Consider the following 19,503-nt stretch of genomic DNA (forward strand, 5'->3'; position numbering starts at 1 on the left):
TTCATCTTGGCCACAATGGCCCAATACTACCCGCAGCAACAGCCCTACGGTGCTCAGGCCTCCGCACAAAATCTCCAGTTCTACCCTTCCTCGTACACCTCGGTCTCGGGCCATACTACACCCTCTCAGGCATCCTATGGCGGCTTCAGTGCTGCCCCGAACCCAGGTGCGCCGGCTTACCCCATGGGAGGAGTTGGCAGCGGCTATGGCGGTTTTGGATCTCCAGCCTCTGGAGTCAGTGGGAGGATGGGCGAACAGAGTGGGCTGCGAACCGGCTGGCTGGCTGCTTTTGGGACGGAGGGTTATGATGGCGAGCCCCCGTTGTTGGAAGAATTGGGGGTGAATTTCGAACATATTCGAACAAAGGTCAGTTCGGATCCTTCGACGAGGGAAAAGGGGAAAGAGGGAAATTAAAGTATTGAAAGAGAACTGACTCAAGCTCTTGCTCATCAGACCTTGACTGTGCTTAATCCTTTCGCCCGCATCGATCAGCACCTCATGGACGACAGCGATCTCTACGGCGCCCTCCTCTACATCGTCCTTTACGGAACGTTTCTTCTTCTCTCGGGCAAGGTCTTCTACGGCTACATCTACGGCGTGGCCGTCTTCGGGACCGTTGCTTTGCATCTCATCCTCAGCCTCATGTCTCCGGCCCTCGACACAGTCCCCACACCCAACGCCGCGCACCCGACCAACTACGACCCCCATCATAAGCCCACCCTGTCCGACGCTTCAGCTGCCGGTCACTTCTCCGCCACTCTTACCTTCCCTCGCTCCGCCAGTGTCCTGGGCTACTGCTTCTTGCCGCTGGTTCTGACCAGCTTGGTCGGAATCCTCATCCCTATGGACACCATGTTCGGGTACCTCTTAACGACAGCCGCCGTGGGCTGGTGTACCTTCAGCTCCTCGGGGATGTTCTGCGCCGTTGCACGCATGCGTGGGATGAGGGGTCTCGTTGCATATCCGCTGGCGCTCTTCTACGTCGTTTTTGGTATCATGGGCATCTTTTCTTCACGGGGGAGTGGCAATCTGGCAGCCAAGACAGGCGCTGTTTAACGATGAATTCCCCTAGCGTCTGGCATTGATACATTCACGGTGGCTGGCATGCTCCACTGCGCCTGTGGCGACTCCTACAACAAGCACATGATTCAGGCAGTTGATGATTCCGAGCCCCTCACTTCATTAACGGTCAGTCTCCAGTCTCGGTATGAGAAACATGATTAAGGTCATAAGGGTTTGCCAAGAAGTGTATTAAAAGCAAAGAAAAAAAAGTCTAGATCTAAAACAAAAGCTAGCTACGAGTCCAAATAACGGAGTATGGCGTATGTGCGATGATAATCAAAGTCTCTCTCTTGTCCATGTGCAATATCCTATTCAGTTCGTCATTTGAAGATCTCCCTTGTTTAAAAGACTGTTCTTGACATCGCATGTATCCGGAAATGACTTGCTCAGGTCAGGGCGCCAGAAGAATCTTCACCCTGGGCAGGAGCCCAGTTCTCCAGCCATTCTGGCGCCTTGTCCATGTTGCCCGCCGTGGCTTCGACCGCGGCAATGCACCATGCCAAATCGTATGTTTTGCCGCCAGTCGCCGTGCATTCCGCGGCCAACATCTCTGCGAGAACGCGCCGCTGCTGGCCGACCTGGTCAGTGCAAAAATAGAAAGGAGCAGTTGTGTTTGGTCGCCCGCTCTGCAGGCCAACGGCGTTAATCAAGGGCCGTACCGTGGCCAAGGCAGTTGCCGCCGGAAGGGCGTTGTTGGTTTGGGTATCAATGCTACGATCAGACGTGGAAGATTTCTTGGCTTGTCTGCCATTCTTGCAGTACTCATTTTGACACCAGGGTTTCCCGCACCCTGACATCATTTGGGAGAGATACCGTCGTTCGATGCGGCGCCGGAGCGCTTTCCCCTCCGGATCGTACATGTCCACGTAAAGGGGTCCAAAACAGATGCTGCAGAGACCCAAAGTGTCGGTTCCTGGGATGGCTGCTGTACCTTGCGCGCTGCGGCGGTCAAGGGTCCGCCCGCAATTCTGGTTCCTACAGATGCTGGGAGGCGGCCTGGATAACCGCTCCAAATCATGGTGGCGCAGATGCGTCCTCATATCTCGCAGTCGAACGATTTTACCGCATAGGTGGCATTCAGTCGTCCGCCCGCCATCTACCAACTCGTGGGGAGTGAGCCCAGACATCAAGACTTCCGGATCATGCATCTCGGGGTCCGAGTCGCCCTTTTGGGGGACCACAAGGTGGCAAAACTGGCACAGAATCGGCTTACTCGGGCAGTCCGTGGTGCGGTGGCGAGCAAGCTGGGAAAGCCCGTGAAACTGTTTCTCGAGGCCGCAAGCACGGCAACTCCACGCGGTGTGGAAGATCGCCTCATGTCTGTGTTTGCTTGGCAAGTCATTGCCATGAGAATCATCGCGATGGCAGTGCCAGTGGTGTTCCCATTCCAGGGATCTTCTCTGAAATACAGTGTGGCAGTGAGTGCAAAATACGTTGTTCCGAAGACAAAAGTTCTCGTGTAGCATCAAAGTCCGTTGGGGCACCCATTGATGACAATTCTTGCATTGCACATCATCTTCCGGATTTTGTGAGGTAGGGGTGGTGGCTTCTGTCTCGTGTTTTCCCCGGTCATCGACCGGCGCGCTACCGGCCACGCGCAGACTAAACTGCAAGGGCGTCGTGGACGGTTCCAGATCGGTGGAGGCGGCAGCGAAGGCATATACCGATATGTACAAAGCCTCTGCTCCCTCAAGCGCCATGTTTGTCGGCTGGACCCTGATTCGTTTCGACGGTCTACCTGAGAAATCACTAAAGACGTGCTCATCCCCCCTTGGCCGATTCCGCTGTCGTGTGGAAAACGGACTGATCAACGGATAGGCATCCGCATGTTCTACACTCTCGACTTCGAGTTCGACCTCTATTGGGCAATCTCGGTCCCAGTTGTCAAGCTCATAGTCCACATATTCGCCTGGTATCACTTGGCCAGCGACAGACACTCCCCATGCAAGTGCGCCACCCATCGACGAAGCTTTTTGAGTCCCAGGCGCACGCGAGGCTTTCTCCAGCCGTTTCCGCAACGTCTCCTTGGCCTGGTCTTCGGACAGAGCCACGATATCAACTTCAAGGTCCGTATCAACGACGCATATTCCATCGCCCTCCGGCTCCACCCTGTCGACCAAGAATCTGAAAGACCCGTCCTGGCCGCCCGGCACCGTCAGATATTCACCAGTTGTTAGCGTGGTGTAATTATCGCGCAGATGACGCTCGAGCAGAGCCTTCCAATCTTCCGGATCGTAGCCGGCTTCCAAGGGGCGCAGGCGGACGTAGGTGCCCTTCGGCAGCTGTTTCGCGTGGATTGTGACCACAGGGCGTGACGGCGGGGCGCTCGAACCGGGTGAAGACGGGGATCCTGGCGGGTTTTTAGGGTCAAATTGCGTCGAGGATTCCTCCTCTAGCCCAAGAGCAGCACGGATGAAAGCGCTCATGCCCACTTCATTATCCTCGGCGGAGAACTCCCGGATTCCGGCATAGATCGCACGGCCATTCTGCGGGTTGATGACGCGAAATGTAAGCGGTTGGGGCAGTTGATGCTGACGAACCCTTGCCTGCCCCCGCGCACTAGACTCGGCCGCAAAGGTATATGGGTTGAACGGATCGAAGGCAGCGGTGTGCGAACGAGGAGAGGGAACCCGAGGGTTCGTCTCTTGGAGCGGAGCGGCAGCCAGGAGCTGTTCCAGGGCAGATTGGGGCAAGATGATCTTATCTCCGGGCAGTTTAGGTGTAAGTTGGGACGGGGTGACGTTGAAATCCGACGACCAGCGCAACGGCTCTGGTGTCATGGCCATGGTCTGCAGCCAGTGGAGTCGTGGAAGGGGAGATCAAAAGGAAGTGCATTTCTCTTGAATGAAAAACGGAATTAGAAAGACTCAACGACGTCTTCTGTGGAGAGATTAAGTGGAGGTGGAGGAACCACAACGGCCGTTCTGGAAGCTACGGGAGCCGATTTGTCATCCAGTTGCAAGTCACGGGACTGGCAGATATACTGTATGGAACTATATGGGGATATATATATATATATATATATATGTTTATATTTATATGCATATATATTAGATATGCACATATATGGTACAAGACGGAGTGGAGTGCGAAGAATCCCGTCCTCCTCGATCAACAAATTTCTCTCAATCGATGGCGTGTGCTTGTGTTACACCAGTCGCACTAGATAGACGGCCTCATTAGCATCGGACTGGGGACTCGGGCGAGGCAGACTATGTTTACCATCGTTGAAGAACATCCTTCGTTGTGCTCAATACAATACTCTCCCCGACAGCTTTGGCAAGTACGTTGGCATTCCACCTTGCACGCAGCGCACTGGAACCGGTTATCAGCTTAAGATTGACTGGACAAAACAATCAAGACACTTACGGTCGGTCCACACTCCCAGCAATCCTTGCTCACGCCGGGTCCGGTCCTCTATGGCACTCAATGTTAGTGGTTCCCCTCTGTTAGACCGTCTGGTGGGGGATGGGGTCGGCGGGTCACACACTCTTGATTCCTGGGACAGATGGCCGTTGCCTCGACTGCGCACCGCCGTCTGGTGTGGGGACAGGTTACTGCCCACACGCTCAGGATGCGGTAGACAGCTGATACAAAACCACTTATTGCAGCGATGACACCACCGATCATTCAGGCAGTCCGCGCAGCGGGCAACCATAGCGGGGTGCTCGTCGGGGAAAAGCGCAGGGCGCTTTGCCGCCGCAGTTGACGATGAATGAAGAGGAGGCGGCGTGAGCAGCGGGAATCGTTCGGGCGGAGATCGACCCCAGATTGCTGGCCCTTCGGGAGATATTTTTTGACAGCCGTCGCACCCGTCGGGGCCCAAGGCAATGGTCGCAATTGCCGGTTCCCGTCCTAATAGTTGATCTTCTCCGTGAGGCACACCCTGTTCTTCGATCGAGGGCGTGCCAGAGAGCCCAGAATCGTGCCGAGGTCCTCGACATAGTACCGCATCAAAAGCAATGATACCCTCACATCGTTGAATAGTCTGTGCCCAGCCATCCTCGATGCTTCGCTGGAACAGTCTCCCTGACGGACGATACCATGCGTTCTGGCAGTACTGCGGACTCTCCGGTTGCTGGTCGAGGGCAGGCGAGACGACGTTCTCTGCAGCCGTTGCGCCACGGAGCGCTTGGCCAGCGCATCGTGAGCTCCACCAATCGCGATACTTGCTCCGCACCATGGCCCGAGCACGATTTACGGGGGTAAAATGATAGATGCCCTTGATGCGTGGGGTACCCCGGGGACGCGACGGCCGGACGGCATATTGTAGTACTTGCATTAACTTGCGCTCGTTTAGGTGACGACAATCTCTTATAGACAGAACGTTGACGTTGAAGCGCTCGGTCAGGATAATATCAGCCACTAAATCGGCAGGGACGGCGAGACCATCCAGAACCAAGGTGCGCACATCTTGCAAAATCGACCTGTGTTCTAAGTTTGCAAATACGCGCCTCAAAGGGGCCGAATAAAACTCGTCCTCGGTTGACTCGTCGCCCTCGTGGGAGTCAATTGCGCCCTTGTCGGAAATGTAGGCGCCGCGAGATTGGGTCAGGTCGAGGTGGCGGAATACGTAGGGTGTTTCCATAATAGTGGCTCGAAGGAAACGTGACGTCGACGCCAAAGCGAACAGGGACGAGACCGAGAGGTAGGGTGCCATATGATCCAAAATCAGACTGTTGGACAGAATCTTGACCAGAGAAGCCTGGCTGCGGTAGATAGTGCCGGGGCCTTGTCCACATAGCTCCTGAGCTGCGGTATCATCCTCATCTGGCAACACTTCTCGAACGACCGGAACCAAGCCCACTTCCTTGGGTGACAATCGACGAGAGCCGTAAAAGAACTCGGGCACTCGACCGATGAGGTTCTGGCGGTAGGCCGCCACGGCACCTACGGCGATCTCATCTCCGTGCACCAATGCGGGGGCGGCGTCTGGTTGGATATCTTGGAGAGCGGCCCTAGCCTTGGCCAGTTCGGTTTCTAGCAGATTTATGGTGGACTGGAGAACCACGGGCATCGTTTTGATATCTCCGGAGTCGATGGTAGTTGCTAAAGAAGACCACAGCTCATCTACAGGTGTGGGTATAAATACTGATGTTCTCGATGGTCGGGGATAAGGAGAGAGAAAGAGGCAGAAGATAGTATAAGGAGTGAATGGAAAGGGAGGAGAGAGAAGGAAGAGGGAGAGAGCTTTTATAGATCACCCGCCAGAGGGGGAATGCTGGGGAAGAAGAAAGGAACAACAAGGGAAGGAAGGCCGGCCGAAAAGCCGAGTCGAGATACTTTAAAAGGGGAATGCATATGTGGGATGACTAGAGGCGTGCAATCTACACCGTAGCGAGTAAGTGTGCTGAGGCGGTTAAAAGGGAGCCGAACGAAGGAAGGGTAACACGCTGTACAGGACTTACAGGTACTCCAGTCCAAGTGGAACCGGCGAGGAACAATCAGAATAGGCCCGGGAACGACCAAAAGAGCAAGTCCGGGGGAGGAGAAGGACAGGGGCAAAAATTCCAGAACTTTGGTGGAAGATGTCATCCGACTTCTGACCTTATGTCAAAGTCTATCTCATTCTCCATAGAGTACGGAGTACTAGTAGTAGATAGCAGCATAGCTACGGGAAACCTACCCAACTTGACGGGCCGACCTCCGGACAGTCTATCGACTCTATCTACTAGTATCTACGGAGTACATTCTACAGTCAGTAAAACTAAACCATCAGCAGGCCCCACCAGAGCCGAGACCCTGGAAAAGATCCGCGGGTCACGCGCCCCGTCAGACTTCCGGCCACCGTGCCACGATTTTCCCCCCGGCGATCCTTCCCTTCTCCAGTTCTTCCGGATCTTCCACATCTTCATCTTCATCCCTACCCCCCCTACACCGTACTCGGTAGATCCACCTCCTTGATCATTGGGCCAAGACCGCTAGCGTCTTGGTCCGGTAGCCTACTGTGTACACCGTACTCCCTTTGTAGAATGTGTGTTCTCCGTGCTCTGGGTGATTGATGACTTGGTACTTATAGCATCGGCTAAAAGGATTACACCTCAGAGCGGAGTTGCCTTCACTCTCTGCAGGCCTGTCCTACCCCCTCTTCCCCGTCTCACGTACATAGGTATGTAGTCGGCGAAATTTGGCTTACGGGATAAGTGATTGGCTTGGTACGTTGTTTCTCCATTCTCCATACACGACCGTCGTTGCTCCTCGAAAGCTTTATCTACTTGAAAAGTTTGGAAACGGCCACCTCCTTGTCATCGTGCTTGTTGAGAATCTTGGCAGTTGCCAGATCGAAATCCTCTTGCGTAACATGCACACGTCGTTCTCGGAGTGCATACATACCCGCTTCAGTACACACACCCTTCAGTTCGGCTCCGGAGCATCCATTCATTTTCTCGGCAATCTTCGTTAAATTGATACCTCGTGTCAAGTTCATTGATCGGGAGTGGATCCGTAGGATATCCGCACGAGCCTCAACCCTATTTGCCGCGAGAGAAGAGAGAGTCAGCAACCTGCTTACAAACCGATCCAAGGGATCTGAAGGAGGGGGACGGGGGAGATGGGGCGCTTACGAAGGCGGGGGGAACTCGATCTTTCGGTCAATTCGTCCCGGACGTAGCAAGGCTGGGTCAAGGATATCAAGTCGATTGGTAGCCATGATGATCTTGATATTTTTCGTAGGTTCGAACCCGTCCAGCTGATTGAGCAGCTCCAGCATGGTACGTTGCACCTCTGAATCACCGGAACCTGCCGAGTCTATGCGGCTGGATCCAATACTATCGATTTCGTCCATGAAGATGATACTAGGGGCGTGTTCTCGAGCCATCACGAACAACTCGCGCACCATACGGCTACCCTCGCCAATGTACTTTTGCACAAGCTCGGATCCACTCACCCTAATGAACCGGCAATCCGTATGATGGGCGACGGCACGGGCAAGCAGCGTTTTGCCAGTTCCGGGTGGTCCATATAGAAGAACACCTTTGGGCTGAGCAATACCAAGGGACTCGAATAGTTCCGGGTGTTTCAGACCGAGCTCGATGACTTCCTTAATCTCTTTGATTTGCTGGTCTAAGCCACCGATCATATCGTAGGTGCTGTCGGGGACCTTTTCGACCATCATCAGTGACACCAGCGGGTCAACGGACGAAGGTAGCATCTTCTCTAGTTTGTAGGAATCAGACAGCAAGGCAACGCGCTTGCCCACGGTCAGCTTCCCGATGTCGACGCCATCGGCGATGTCCACGACTAGTATCACGCGAATAGAGTCAGTCAGCTGGGGCGTCAAATATGACAAAAGGAAATAGATGAGAAATGCGAACCGTATTTTCCTTCCGGGTGAACCTTGACCAAGACCTTCTTGGTGCTCATCACCTTCACTACCTCACCCACGTATGAACCAGGCTGTTGTAGCAGCCCCAGCTCCTCGCGGAGAAGGCGCACTCGGGAGTTGTAGTCATTGCGTTGCGCTTCCAGTCTTCGCAAAACAGCTTGTCCTTGGATGATCTCGAGCTTCATGCCCTCGATCTTATTGCGATAGTAGTTGTCGAGCGCCATGACGGACAACTTGACGGTGACGCTCCCACGGAATGGTTGTCCACTAGGGGGTATCCAATGATTTGGAAACAACTTGATCCCCAGAGCGAAGCGATGATATAAGCAGAGTAAGCGGTAGTGGAATTATAAAGGGGGGGAGGGGGTGAAGAAGAAAGGGTAGTTCTGGGGGTTAGTTGAGTTGCTGTCAAGGTAGAAAGAAGCAAGTTACGTAGGGTCGGCGAAGCTGATCAGCCACATTTCCTTTGCACGGCCACGCAGTACGGTATGTTACACCGATAAACTGCTGCCTTAGGTTCCCCTACGTACTGTACCTACTTAATCCGTACAGGTATCCATCTCAATTACCTCCTTCCTCATCCTCCCAGCCAAGGTCCACTTTCTCTACTCCCTGCCTCGGATTTGACTTGAGACTGGCATACCAGACATCTACTTCTATGCCCAGCACGATCAACCGTGCCCCTTTACCTATAAATTATTTTCGTTCCCATTCCCAAATATTCCACGAGGTCTGAGACCTCAGCTGACTGCGGGGACCGAGAACTTATCTCATGATCTAATTCCTACTACCACTAGTTAGCTACATACATAGATCTTGCGAAATCCCCTCCCTTCTTCCGTACTTTGATCGACTTTCTGTTCATACGCGTCGTTGTCGTCTCCCTTATCCAGGTCGGCGAAACTTTTTGAAAAAAGTCTTGAAGGTCCATTACACTATGTAATTTGGGACTTGCACCGACCACATATTTGTCTTTGTTTCGAGTGCAGGCCACTTTTTTTCATTTTATTTTTCTTTTCTCGCTCTCCCTTTCTCCTTGTAAGAGGAAGAAGCGAAGCCGAAGCAAATCAAATCCAAAATATAAACCCCGAAAAAAAAAAAGGAGAAGACAAGTTCAATCGATTAATTTCTTGGGCCTTCTTAATTTTTCCAGTCCACCTCTGCCCGAATATACACGTCAGAGCACCGAACAGGAATAGAAAGCATTGAAAGAGAGAGAGAGAGAGAGAGAGAGAGAGAGAGAGGGACGAGAAGCATCTGAGAACAATTGGACCTAATGGACAGTACACAAGGAGGAGAACGTGGGTTGTCGCGTCCCTCTCAAAGCGAAAACCGATCAGCATTTGTCTCGAACGCAGAGGGCGACAGCGTGCCTTTTGGGACTACTCGTCAGTCGAGAATGGCTGCCCAAACCAGAAGAAGCTATGGTGCGATCCCAAAGTATCTTCTCAAAAAGGACTCAGCACCCATGTACTTACGATGTTTGATTTTGTGTGTGCAGGTACAATAGACCCCAACGACAAAACGAGCCCCGATTCACGCCCAGACGAAAGTCTCCCTGAAGCCTCAAGTCGCGCTCTTACGTCTCAGTCGCCATCCGCTGGGGCCATTCAACCTGAAAAACCAAGGAAGCCACCTGTAACCCGCCGCATGTCTTCGAAGCGCCAGGTCCCTCATAAAGGCCAAGAGTTCTCTACAGAAGATGATGTTCAAGAAGTTGAGGAAGATATAGCTATGCAACAAGCAACGCACCCGCAGCCTTCCCCGAGAACTCGCCCCTTGAGAAAGCAGAATTCGACTATCCGACGGAGAGTCAATCCTCGAGTCACCACTCCGTTGACACGGACAGAGGTCGATTCTGACAATGGTAAAGTCGACGAATCAGGCTTGCCGGATTCTAGTCTGGAACAGTCGGGGCCGGACAATACTAGGCAGCCAGACCCCAGCAGTGGCGGTGAAGATGACTATGGTGGTGGTGGTGGTGATGATGACGACAACGACCAGGACCATGACGGTGATGGTGATGATGATGATGATGATGATGATGATGATGATGATGATGATGCGAGCAATAGCGAAGAGAATAGCAAAGACAACGATGAGGACGCCGAGTCAACTAGTGATGCGGAAAGCTTTACACTAAAGGATCGTCAGCAAGCCATCAACGAAACCCACCCCTTTGGAATTCGGATTTGGAAACCTGCCTTGTACAAGAAGAGTCGCTCGGTGGAAAAGACCGCAGAAGGCGATATTCACTCGTCCCCCGGGGGTCGCGTAGGGAACTTGCTTCTCTTGACCAACTTGCTGTGGACCGTGTTCTTTGGGTGGTGGCTCGCCCTTGCAGCTCTTACTGGTGCTGTCGCATGCTTCATTTTCGCATATTATTCGTCCAGTGCTGTGGAGTATGGGAGAGTCTTCTCAGGGCTTTCTTGGTATCTTATCTACCCATTTGGTTCCTTTGTACGGCTAGACACCGATGAGAATTATGCAGAGGAAGATGAAGGCGAAGGACGCAGTATCAGTGAGTATGAGCAATGGCAGAATGGGGACTTGGAGCATGGCAGGCTATTTTTTGGCCCTCGCCGCAACCAGTCTCTGGTTGGGAGGAGAAGAAACAGTGTCGATTCGGCCAGTGAACAAGAAAGTCTTCTAGGTCGAACTCGCAGGCCTACTTCTTCTTCCTCTTGCCCTACAAGTCCCCTGGGTCACTCTAAGCGGCGATTGTTTGGTCGTGGAGAATGGACCCTAGGCCGCGTTGTTTTCTTCATATTCTTTTATTTCCTCGTGGGACCACTCATGCTTCTGGTGTCGCTCCTCTGCTGGTTACTGGTCTTCTGGATCCCCATGGGACGCGTAACCATCATCTTGTTTGACCACCTTCGCCGCCATCCACTGGCCCTGTCGTATCATTCAGATTCGTCATCTACGAGACACGGCCCCGGATCTGCTTCGTCCGTCTTGCTATGTACCTACCGCGCTGCTGGCTTGAGATACTGGAAATACACGGTCGGCGGCACAAACATCTTCTTAATCAATCTTCTTGGAGTGGTCTTGTTCGTCATCGTCGATTACTTCCTTCTCTCTCAAACCTTGGGCTTCCAAAATGCGTTGACGCATCCTGGCCTGATCTTTACCCTTGCCCTTGTTTCCATCATCCCTCTGGCCTATTTTATTGGACAAGCCGTGGCCTCAATCTCAGCACAATCATCCATGGGCATGGGTGCGGCCGTCAATGCATTTTTCTCCACCGTGGTTGAGGTTTACCTTTACTGCGTGGCCCTGACTGAAGGGAAAGGCCAGCTCGTTGAGGGCAGCATCATTGGTAGCATCTTTGCCGGTGTCCTCTTTCTTCCCGGGCTGTCCATGTGCTTCGGTGCGATCAAGCGCAAGACCCAACGTTTCAATGTCAAATCTGCTGGAGTAACGTCCACAATGCTAATGTTTGCTGTGATTGCTGCATTCGGGCCCACGCTTTTCTATCAGATTTATGGCAGTGTATGGTTTAATGACTCTCCCCTCTTTCCATCATCTGGCCAATGCTAATGGCTTCTTTATACAGCATGAACTCAATTGTCGCCCTTGCCTTGTTGGTGTGGAATCTAGCAGCAGTGATTGCCGTCGTTGCTACTTTTCCCAGATTCCGGCCGTCAACGATAGTTTCTTCCGAAAAGCAGTACAGCCTTATTCTTGGTTTGCGGCGCTGTTTTTGTTTCTGTCGTATATCATTGGCCTGTGGTTTACATTGAGAACCCACGCAGCCCTTATCTGGGCTACAGAAGCTGAGGAAAAGAAGGCCGTAGCGCTTGCTCACGAGCAGCAGACGACCCCATATGATTCAAGGCATCTTCTCTTTCACAATGGGTCATCCGCGCTTGCTAGCGGCGGAAGCATCGGACCGAAAGGCTCTGTTCGCGATTCTCAACTCTATAAACGGATTCTGGGACAGTCTCTAAAACATGTTGGCCTGTCAGATATTGCAGCCGAGTCTACGACAGACCACCACTCCGAGCCTAGCTTTAGGCGTAAAAACAAGGGAACGACAACCCCCTACCTTGTTCCGCCCCGTGCTCAGGAGGATGAAGATGACGACTCGGGGTTCAAGAACTTTGGTGTGCTATCTGGCAAGGACAACGAACGTTTAGTCCGCCAAGTAACAGAAGTGGCGGCAACGGCAGCCGCAGTTGCTGCCCGAGATGTCGCTCGAACTCGGAAGCCGTCTGTCCAACATTCAACGCCTCGTCACGATAGCAAGAGCCCTGCAGATCCTGTAAAGGCCGTGCTGGAGGAGCACGACGATATCGGACTCGAACATGGCCACACCAGTGGTGGACATGACGCGCCGAACTGGAGCAGAGCCAGAAGCTCTATAATCCTTCTGGTGGCGACAATTCTCTATGCAATCATCGCTGAAATCCTTGTCAACACCGTTGACGTGGTACTCGAGAGTGTTGATATTGATGAGAAATTCCTTGGTATCACTCTCTTCGCTCTGGTACCTAACACCACGGAATTTCTGGTTCGTTCTCCCCCTCCCTTCTCACCCCCAACTTAACCATGAAACTCATGATGCGATAGAATGCTATCTCCTTTGCTATGCACGGAAACATTGCGTTGTCGATGGAGATTGGTTCGGCGTATGTGCTGCAGGTTTGCCTGTTGCAGATACCGGCCCTTGTCCTTTTCAGTGCCATTTATGCTCAACTAATAGAGCCCACGGAACTCCTTACACGGTCTTTCAAGTGAGTCAGCCCCCTGTGACCCCGGCGGATTGGCTGTATGATGTTAGAAAGCTAATATATCTTCAAGCCTCATATTTCCTCAATGGGACATGATCTCGGTTATCCTTTGCGTTTTTCTTCTTTCATACGTACATGGAGAAGGAAAGAGCAACTACTTCAAAGGTTCTATCCTAGTACTTACCTATCTAGTCGTTGTGATCGGCTTCTACCTTTCTGGATATAGCAACATGGACACCATGGGCATTGACCGCTTCGATACATTGGCGCTTGGCTCTGAAACCTCCGAGAAATTCTACACTATCGGAAGGTCAAGAAGCGGTCGAGCTTATTAGTTGACCGAGGGTCGAGTAAGCTGCGAAGAATAAATGTCATGCGATGGTTGAACGATCATCGAGACTAATTGGCTTGGTATGTTCACTTCGATCGCGCTCAAGAGGTGGGGTATAGATCTGGGGTGAAGGGACTTTTGTTATTTGGGATGTTCTTTTTCTTTACGAATGGTTGGAAATCATCAACTTGTCCGATTACCTTCATGAGATCAATAAAAGACCCAGAGCTATAATATAAACTACCGAAAGTATGCTCTGCTAATAATGGAAAGATCATTCCAATTATTCACGCTTGCTTCCAAGTATTCACAACTTGATCAACCTGGGCGCGGTATTCTTGCTGTTTGTAGCACTGCTCGAGGAAGACTTTGTACTTGACATCAAGCAAGCGCCTTTCGTTCACGTCATCCGTGGGGGCAATCTTTTTCCCAGGCTTGCTCATACGGTCCATAATTTCCCACAGATCTTCTGTGCGGCCGTCGGCGTCGGCACTGGCAGCCTTGGCACCAAGCATTGCTGCACCATGGCAAACAGCAGCGTGAATGTATCGGGGAATAAGAACAGGCATGCCACACGCAGATGCAATCAGCCTCACCAATATGTCATTCTGGCATTGCGAGCCAGACATGAAGATGGAGGTTATGCTGTGACCAGCCTGGTTCATGGTCTCAACAATCTGGCGAGTTTGCAGGGCAATGAATTCGAGTGTTCCATAGTAGTAGATTGCCAGACCATCCACGGATTTGTCGCTCGAAAGACCGACCACGGAGCCCGTCATCGCAGAGTCTGCGATGGGAGATCGATTGCCCCAAAGGTCACCGTAGAAGAAGAAGTGGCGCCCCAAATAGGAGACACTGGGAGCTTTTTGCTCATGGGCCATCTCTTTCAGGTGCTCATTCAAGTATTCATAGATATTCGAATTGTACGACTCTGCAATCGAAACCGCCTGGTTGAAAGCAGGATGCGTTTCGATAACATGCTTGAGCAATTCGCCTGTAGCTGACTGGCCTCCCTCAGCCATCCAGTAGCCCGGTTGAATCGTGTCTCGATAGGGGCCCCATACACCCGGGACAAAGACTGGATTTGGTGACATTGCTAAATGACAAGTCGAAGTCCCGGCGACCGCAGCCAGACGGGAGAAGGCCTGCGTCTTATCATTTTTGGCGACGTTGGAGCTCAGCTGGTCCGACTCCAGATTAACTTTAGCCCCAACGGTACCAATCCAACCTGCATATGCATCAATGACGCCGCTTCCTATGGCAATTCCTGCCGGAAGACCGAGTTCGGCAGCTGCTTTATCGCACAGTGTTCCGACTAGTTCACCGGCACTAAGATAATCTCCGTTCTAGACCTCTCAGAATTGTCAGCCATTCAAGATTATCTTGTTTTGTTGGGGGGAGAGGGGGCAAGATTGAAAGAGACAAAAAGAAACGGGGCTCACCACCCCATCAACACCTCCCATACGCTTAAAATCGTCTTTTGAAAGATCCTCAAGACCAATCTCGGTCAGAAAGTCTTCTTGCCATCCCTTGACACTTCCATCAACGCCAACGGGAACATAGCCTTGTTTGCAAACAACGCTACAAAAGCTCCTCTTCTCATTGCCGGTGGCGATATGAGTTAATGCATCGGCCAGATCATAAAATTTGCACTGGTCAAACAGTTCCTTAGGCATGTTATTCTTCAACCACAGAACCTTGGGGATCTCCATTTCAATGGACATTCTCCCACCCACGTAGCGAAGCAGGTTGTGGTTCGTGGCATTGACCTTTTCTGTCTCATCCACGGGGCGATGATCCAGCCAGAGGATGACATTGCGGTCCGAATCGAAATTGGGACCGGTCACAGAAATAGGCACATCAGTAACATTGGAAAACACCGACAATGAGCAAGTTGCATCAAAGCCGATGCCCCTTACGGTATCTGGGTCGACGTTGTGCTGACTGATGGCACGCTGAACAGCAACACAGATGCAGCGCCAAATGTCACCTGTAGATTGTTCCTAACCAATTGTCGTTAATTCCCTGCTCGGGCTACTGTCAATGAGAGATCCCCACATAGTATCCTTGTTGAGGCTGCCAAAGCCCGATATTTTCAGATGCTAAGCCCACAATGTCACCCTTGCTATCAATGATACACGCACGAGCACTTCCTGTTCCAACGTCGATACCAATGTAGTGGTCAATCTGAACTTGAATATCGTCTCGACTGTCCCTGGCAGCTTGCCTGGAGCCCTGCCGAGATGGACGGTGATAGGGCAACTGGGTCGAGGAAGCCATGGCGAGAGATTTAGGAAGAGCAGACTGGAAACGAAGACCGAGTTTGAGAAAAATAAATAAATAATTAGGCCTGGGAAGTCTGAAAAGAGCAAGGGAAAACCCTAGAGGAGCCCCAGGGGGTGGCTATTATGATCAATATGTCTCTATATATGGGTAATGGTTTGTTCTTCGTAGACCAAAACAGCTTGGCGATGGTATGTAGAAGAAGAGAAAGGACATAAGGTCTAAACCAGGGGATTGGGGTAAATATAGGCAGCCCAACCGCCAAGCGGCAGGACATGACAGCCCGTCTTCACCGCCTCCGTACAGGCATACTCCATACAGGAACTACATCCAATGTTTCTGCTCTAACTACGGATACCTGGTAGCTCCTTCGCCCTCCTCTCCTCATTCATTCAGGATGCGCTCCTCAATCATCATATTTTCCGTCGTACTGGCCATATGCTCTGGCTGCCTTGCCAGTTCTTCGTTCACTACTGATATCTTCTATTGGCCTCTATCGTCTCCCGAACCTTCACTCCTCGCGTGTATCTCTTATGATCCGGCCACCATCTCCACGCCTGACCTAGTATCTTACCACCCTCCGAACCCTACGAACGATGCCGAGGATCAGGATATGGTCCGGATCGGCCTATACACGTCAACACCGGCAAATCCCAGCCAATGGATCGGTACACTCACCTCGCGCTCCGTTCTCTCGAAGATCACAGCCAACGTCATTCGGCTTCACCTGGACCCCTCAAATGAAATCTATCACGTCTCCCTAACCCCGACATCTGCATCAACGGCTTCTTCAGCTTCTCCGGGGCCCGTCATTGAGCTGGTCGCTAGCGACACAGGTCCGCGCCCGCACCTTAACCGACCGATTGTCCTTAGCCCGGACGGTGGAAACCCCGATGAGGCTGCCGAAAAAACATTGTTCCAGAAGTAGGTTCTCTGCTGCTCCGGCGTCGGACGTCGAAATGCTAATTTTAACACCTCGCAGATATTGGTGGGTATTCCTCATCATCACTTTCATAGCTATGTCTGGAAGCGGCGAAGGGCAATAGGCAATACACAGACCCTGCGTGACCTCCTTTTACCTCTTCTGACTTGTCTGCTACTGATAATCGCATGCTCTATCCGCGGTTGCTCAATCATGACCAGGAGGATATCTTTCCTACCTACACATATTCTCCCATCACACCTCGTCGCGGCCAAGTGGCTGTTTCCGCAGCCCTTTCGAAGCCGGGCTAGTAAGGTCTCACAATAGATGTAAATTCCGAATATCCTGTTCTCGCTGCATAGACTTGCTTGTGCCAATAGTGATGCCTTGGCCTTTGGTCGTGAGCATGGACGGAAATGTTTAAGCATAGGTATCCAAGCAGGAGATAGCGCTGCCCCATTTGCTGAGAAGAACCTTGTCCAGGCCAAAGACATGCTCGGTGCGGCCCCCAATGGTTTTCTGTTCTTGGTCGTTGCGCAGTAAGACATTTTGCGCACTTTGAGATATATAGTTTGTACAGTACTTCTGCGGAAGATCCGGATGATTGAACCATTCCGCCAAACCTTGGCTAAAGGCAAGTTTGGGAAATCTCTATACAAGAGAAAGATATTATAAAGCAAGCGAAATACCCCATGAAATGAGTTACAAACATCACGTAAAGTTGGAGATAAAAGGGTCTCCTTGTTCGACCCATAGATAGTTGACCACTTCGGCAGGCCACCCCTTGGCACCGCAAGTCCCCACAGTTTCCTTTTCCCATAAGCTAGGTGCCATGTCGTTCGACACAGCTGAATGTCTCGAATGGGTTGGTAGGTTATTGTCTTTATGTACAAGGTATTGTGTTCTACAACACATCACGATAAGAAAGAAACAATGTTTCTCTCAGCTCTTCCTTTCTCTCTTTCCCTTTCGCTGCGGACGGACAATTCACCATCCACACCATATCTCAAGCCAAGCATACGCTCTATTTGATATCAAGCTGTTTGGTTAATCGCAGACCGCTTCCAGATGGGCGAAGATCCCAATGCATCACTCCCCGATCCGTGAAAGCTATTAGTTCGTCTTCGTTGTGCATAAACTTCAGCTTAAAGCACACAGCGTCCAGGGGGAGTACGATTGGTCGTAACTCAATCGTCTCGCCAGATTGTGACGAAGGCGGATAGAATCCGTTTTTATTCTGTTGTATGAGCGCCGTGGGCTCTAGCGCCCAGACGTAGAGGACCTTCCAGTTGGCCACAGCAATCCGGGTGCCGCTTTTCGAGGCAGCCACGATGCAACCGAGGGAGTTAGTCGAGCTTTGAAAGCCCCAGAGTCGAGCGACTATGGTCCAGTCGGGAAATCGTCGGCCTCGTTCCAAGTTCAAAGCATGCCCACAATTGCGAGACTGGCAGACAGATTCGGACTTCAGCAAACAAGCGACGGTCCAATCCTCCGCACGATGGGTAGCTATGCCAAACGCAAGGTATTTCCATTGACAGAGGGAACGGCCATTCTCAATGTACGTAGAATGCGTCCCAAAAAAGGGGATGGCAATGGAGAAAAGAAGATTCAGGGAGTGCGAAAACTTCACCAGACAGGAATTCTCATGCAACGTGGGCTGAACAGGGAAAGATGACATGTTTATTCTTTGGAATGACCCATATAAAGTCTGCGCACGATAGTAGTAAAGCAGTTGGCTTGACCTGTCATTGAACGCAAGATCGATTATTGGCCCTCTGTCTAAAAGACTGGTGGTCAATCGCGATTGGAGGTAGTCACTGGCAGGTCGTTGTCTAGCCCCATCGACCAGGACACATGAATTATAATTGAGCTCTAAGACCTGTTAGATGAGCATGGAAGTAAGATGAAGAGAGGATAGAATACCGATTATTCCCGAGGTCTCGTCGCTTCTTAATTCGGGCAACGCGTTGTAAAGAATCACTTCATAGTCATCGTGTTCGCGGGCATGCTGCCAGGATATCGCAAAAGTATCCCTGTGGGCAACAGAGAGAGCCAGAGGCCGATAGTCCGTTTGATCTGGGAATGCACATATTTTGACTGGATCATGAGGGGATTGATACGAATGGCGGGTAAGGTAGATGTGACCACCACCGGCCCTTGACTGCAGAGCTTGCCTGACGAATGGATGATCAGGCTCTAGATCATCTTCGGCCACAACAGGGTCAAATCTGTGAAGAACATAGACACCGTCTTCGCCGTCGAAGGCTGTTCTGAGTACTTGGGCTTTGCCTGGTTGACCTAGAGACAGCTTGAATTGAGCCTTGTGTCGAAGGTCGCCATTTTCGGCTTGGAAAATGTGGACACCTTCTTGGCCTTTGAGAGCAAGAGCGAGTATTTGGTCATGAGGAGCAAATGATGAGGCCTGGGCATCAAATGTAGTTGCATCGGCCTGGAATTTTGTGCAATGTGCACGGAATTGGGCGCCATATAGCTGCCGGTGGGCACGGCCCACAAGCACCCCAAACAACTGCTTCGACTGGAGCGATTGGATAGCAGGATTCAAGCCTGGGGTATGGCGGAGATGATGTAGGATAACCTCTCGGCAGTTTGACGCAATTTCATACAGAGTGCGACAAGAAAATGCAGCCTCTAGAAAGGTGGGTGTGCTGGAGTGGTGGAGAACAAGTTCAATCAATTCTGTCGGGAGATTCAGGAGCATGGCACCGATCAAAGAGGCCCTGTTGACCAGAGGGTTCCTTGGGAGTGTCTTTCACAAAGGCAAATCAAGAGAATCTGACTGAAGTTTATGTTTATGCAGCAAGACTCGTGAGACTGAATTGAACTA

The 19,503-nt window shown here is 51.6% G+C and overlaps 9 protein-coding genes across 9 annotated transcripts; 3 read left to right on the forward strand and 6 right to left on the reverse strand.

The window, feature by feature from the left end:
• Positions 1 to 15: 15 nt before the first annotated feature.
• LDX57_008007 (transporter YIP1) lies at positions 16 to 1,056 on the forward strand (the record flags this gene model as incomplete). Its single annotated transcript, XM_046089729.1, has 2 exons — positions 16 to 366; positions 454 to 1,056. The coding sequence occupies 2 exons, from the start codon at positions 16 to 18 to the stop codon at positions 1,054 to 1,056; spliced, it is 954 nt and encodes a 317-aa protein (XP_045945701.1).
• A 392-nt stretch (positions 1,057 to 1,448) lies between these two features.
• Positions 1,449 to 3,848, reverse strand: LDX57_008008 (putative ubiquitin fusion degradation protein (Ufd1); the record flags this gene model as incomplete). The annotated part of the gene is made up of 1 exon (XM_046089730.1): positions 1,449 to 3,848. The coding sequence occupies one exon, from the start codon at positions 3,846 to 3,848 to the stop codon at positions 1,449 to 1,451; it is 2,400 nt and encodes a 799-aa protein (XP_045945702.1).
• A 325-nt stretch (positions 3,849 to 4,173) lies between these two features.
• On the reverse strand, positions 4,174 to 6,079 carry LDX57_008009 (uncharacterized protein; the record flags this gene model as incomplete). Its single annotated transcript, XM_046089731.1, has 4 exons — positions 4,174 to 4,224; positions 4,285 to 4,377; positions 4,432 to 4,479; positions 4,553 to 6,079. 4 exons carry the CDS (start codon positions 6,077 to 6,079, stop codon positions 4,174 to 4,176), a joined length of 1,719 nt encoding a protein of 572 aa, XP_045945703.1.
• A 1,194-nt stretch (positions 6,080 to 7,273) lies between these two features.
• LET1 (proteasome regulatory particle base subunit RPT6) lies at positions 7,274 to 8,610 on the reverse strand (the record flags this gene model as incomplete). The annotated part of the gene is made up of 3 exons (XM_046089732.1): positions 7,274 to 7,532; positions 7,626 to 8,301; positions 8,376 to 8,610. 3 exons carry the CDS (start codon positions 8,608 to 8,610, stop codon positions 7,274 to 7,276), a joined length of 1,170 nt encoding a protein of 389 aa, XP_045945704.1.
• Positions 8,611 to 9,662: 1,052 nt separating this feature from the next.
• LDX57_008011 (calcium/hydrogen antiporter) lies at positions 9,663 to 13,129 on the forward strand (the record flags this gene model as incomplete). Its single annotated transcript, XM_046089733.1, has 4 exons — positions 9,663 to 9,813; positions 9,888 to 11,881; positions 11,946 to 12,902; positions 12,962 to 13,129. The coding sequence occupies 4 exons, from the start codon at positions 9,663 to 9,665 to the stop codon at positions 13,127 to 13,129; spliced, it is 3,270 nt and encodes a 1,089-aa protein (XP_045945705.1).
• A 611-nt stretch (positions 13,130 to 13,740) lies between these two features.
• On the reverse strand, positions 13,741 to 15,733 carry LDX57_008012 (FGGY-family carbohydrate kinase; the record flags this gene model as incomplete). Its single annotated transcript, XM_046089734.1, has 3 exons — positions 13,741 to 14,799; positions 14,896 to 15,456; positions 15,512 to 15,733. 3 exons carry the CDS (start codon positions 15,731 to 15,733, stop codon positions 13,741 to 13,743), a joined length of 1,842 nt encoding a protein of 613 aa, XP_045945706.1.
• Positions 15,734 to 16,133: 400 nt separating this feature from the next.
• Positions 16,134 to 16,782, forward strand: LDX57_008013 (uncharacterized protein; the record flags this gene model as incomplete). Its single annotated transcript, XM_046089735.1, has 2 exons — positions 16,134 to 16,660; positions 16,719 to 16,782. The coding sequence occupies 2 exons, from the start codon at positions 16,134 to 16,136 to the stop codon at positions 16,780 to 16,782; spliced, it is 591 nt and encodes a 196-aa protein (XP_045945707.1).
• Positions 16,783 to 17,682: 900 nt separating this feature from the next.
• LDX57_008014 (uncharacterized protein) lies at positions 17,683 to 18,336 on the reverse strand (the record flags this gene model as incomplete). The annotated part of the gene is made up of 1 exon (XM_046089736.1): positions 17,683 to 18,336. One exon carries the CDS (start codon positions 18,334 to 18,336, stop codon positions 17,683 to 17,685), a length of 654 nt encoding a protein of 217 aa, XP_045945708.1.
• Positions 18,337 to 18,540: 204 nt separating this feature from the next.
• LDX57_008015 (F-box domain protein) lies at positions 18,541 to 19,377 on the reverse strand (the record flags this gene model as incomplete). Its single annotated transcript, XM_046089737.1, has 1 exon — positions 18,541 to 19,377. One exon carries the CDS (start codon positions 19,375 to 19,377, stop codon positions 18,541 to 18,543), a length of 837 nt encoding a protein of 278 aa, XP_045945709.1.
• Positions 19,378 to 19,503: the final 126 nt, after the last annotated feature.

Source organism: Aspergillus melleus, assembly GCF_016097325.1.
Source record: "Aspergillus melleus strain CBS 546.65 chromosome Unknown contig4, whole genome shotgun sequence".
Lineage (NCBI taxonomy): Eukaryota > Fungi > Ascomycota > Eurotiomycetes > Eurotiales > Aspergillaceae > Aspergillus > Aspergillus melleus.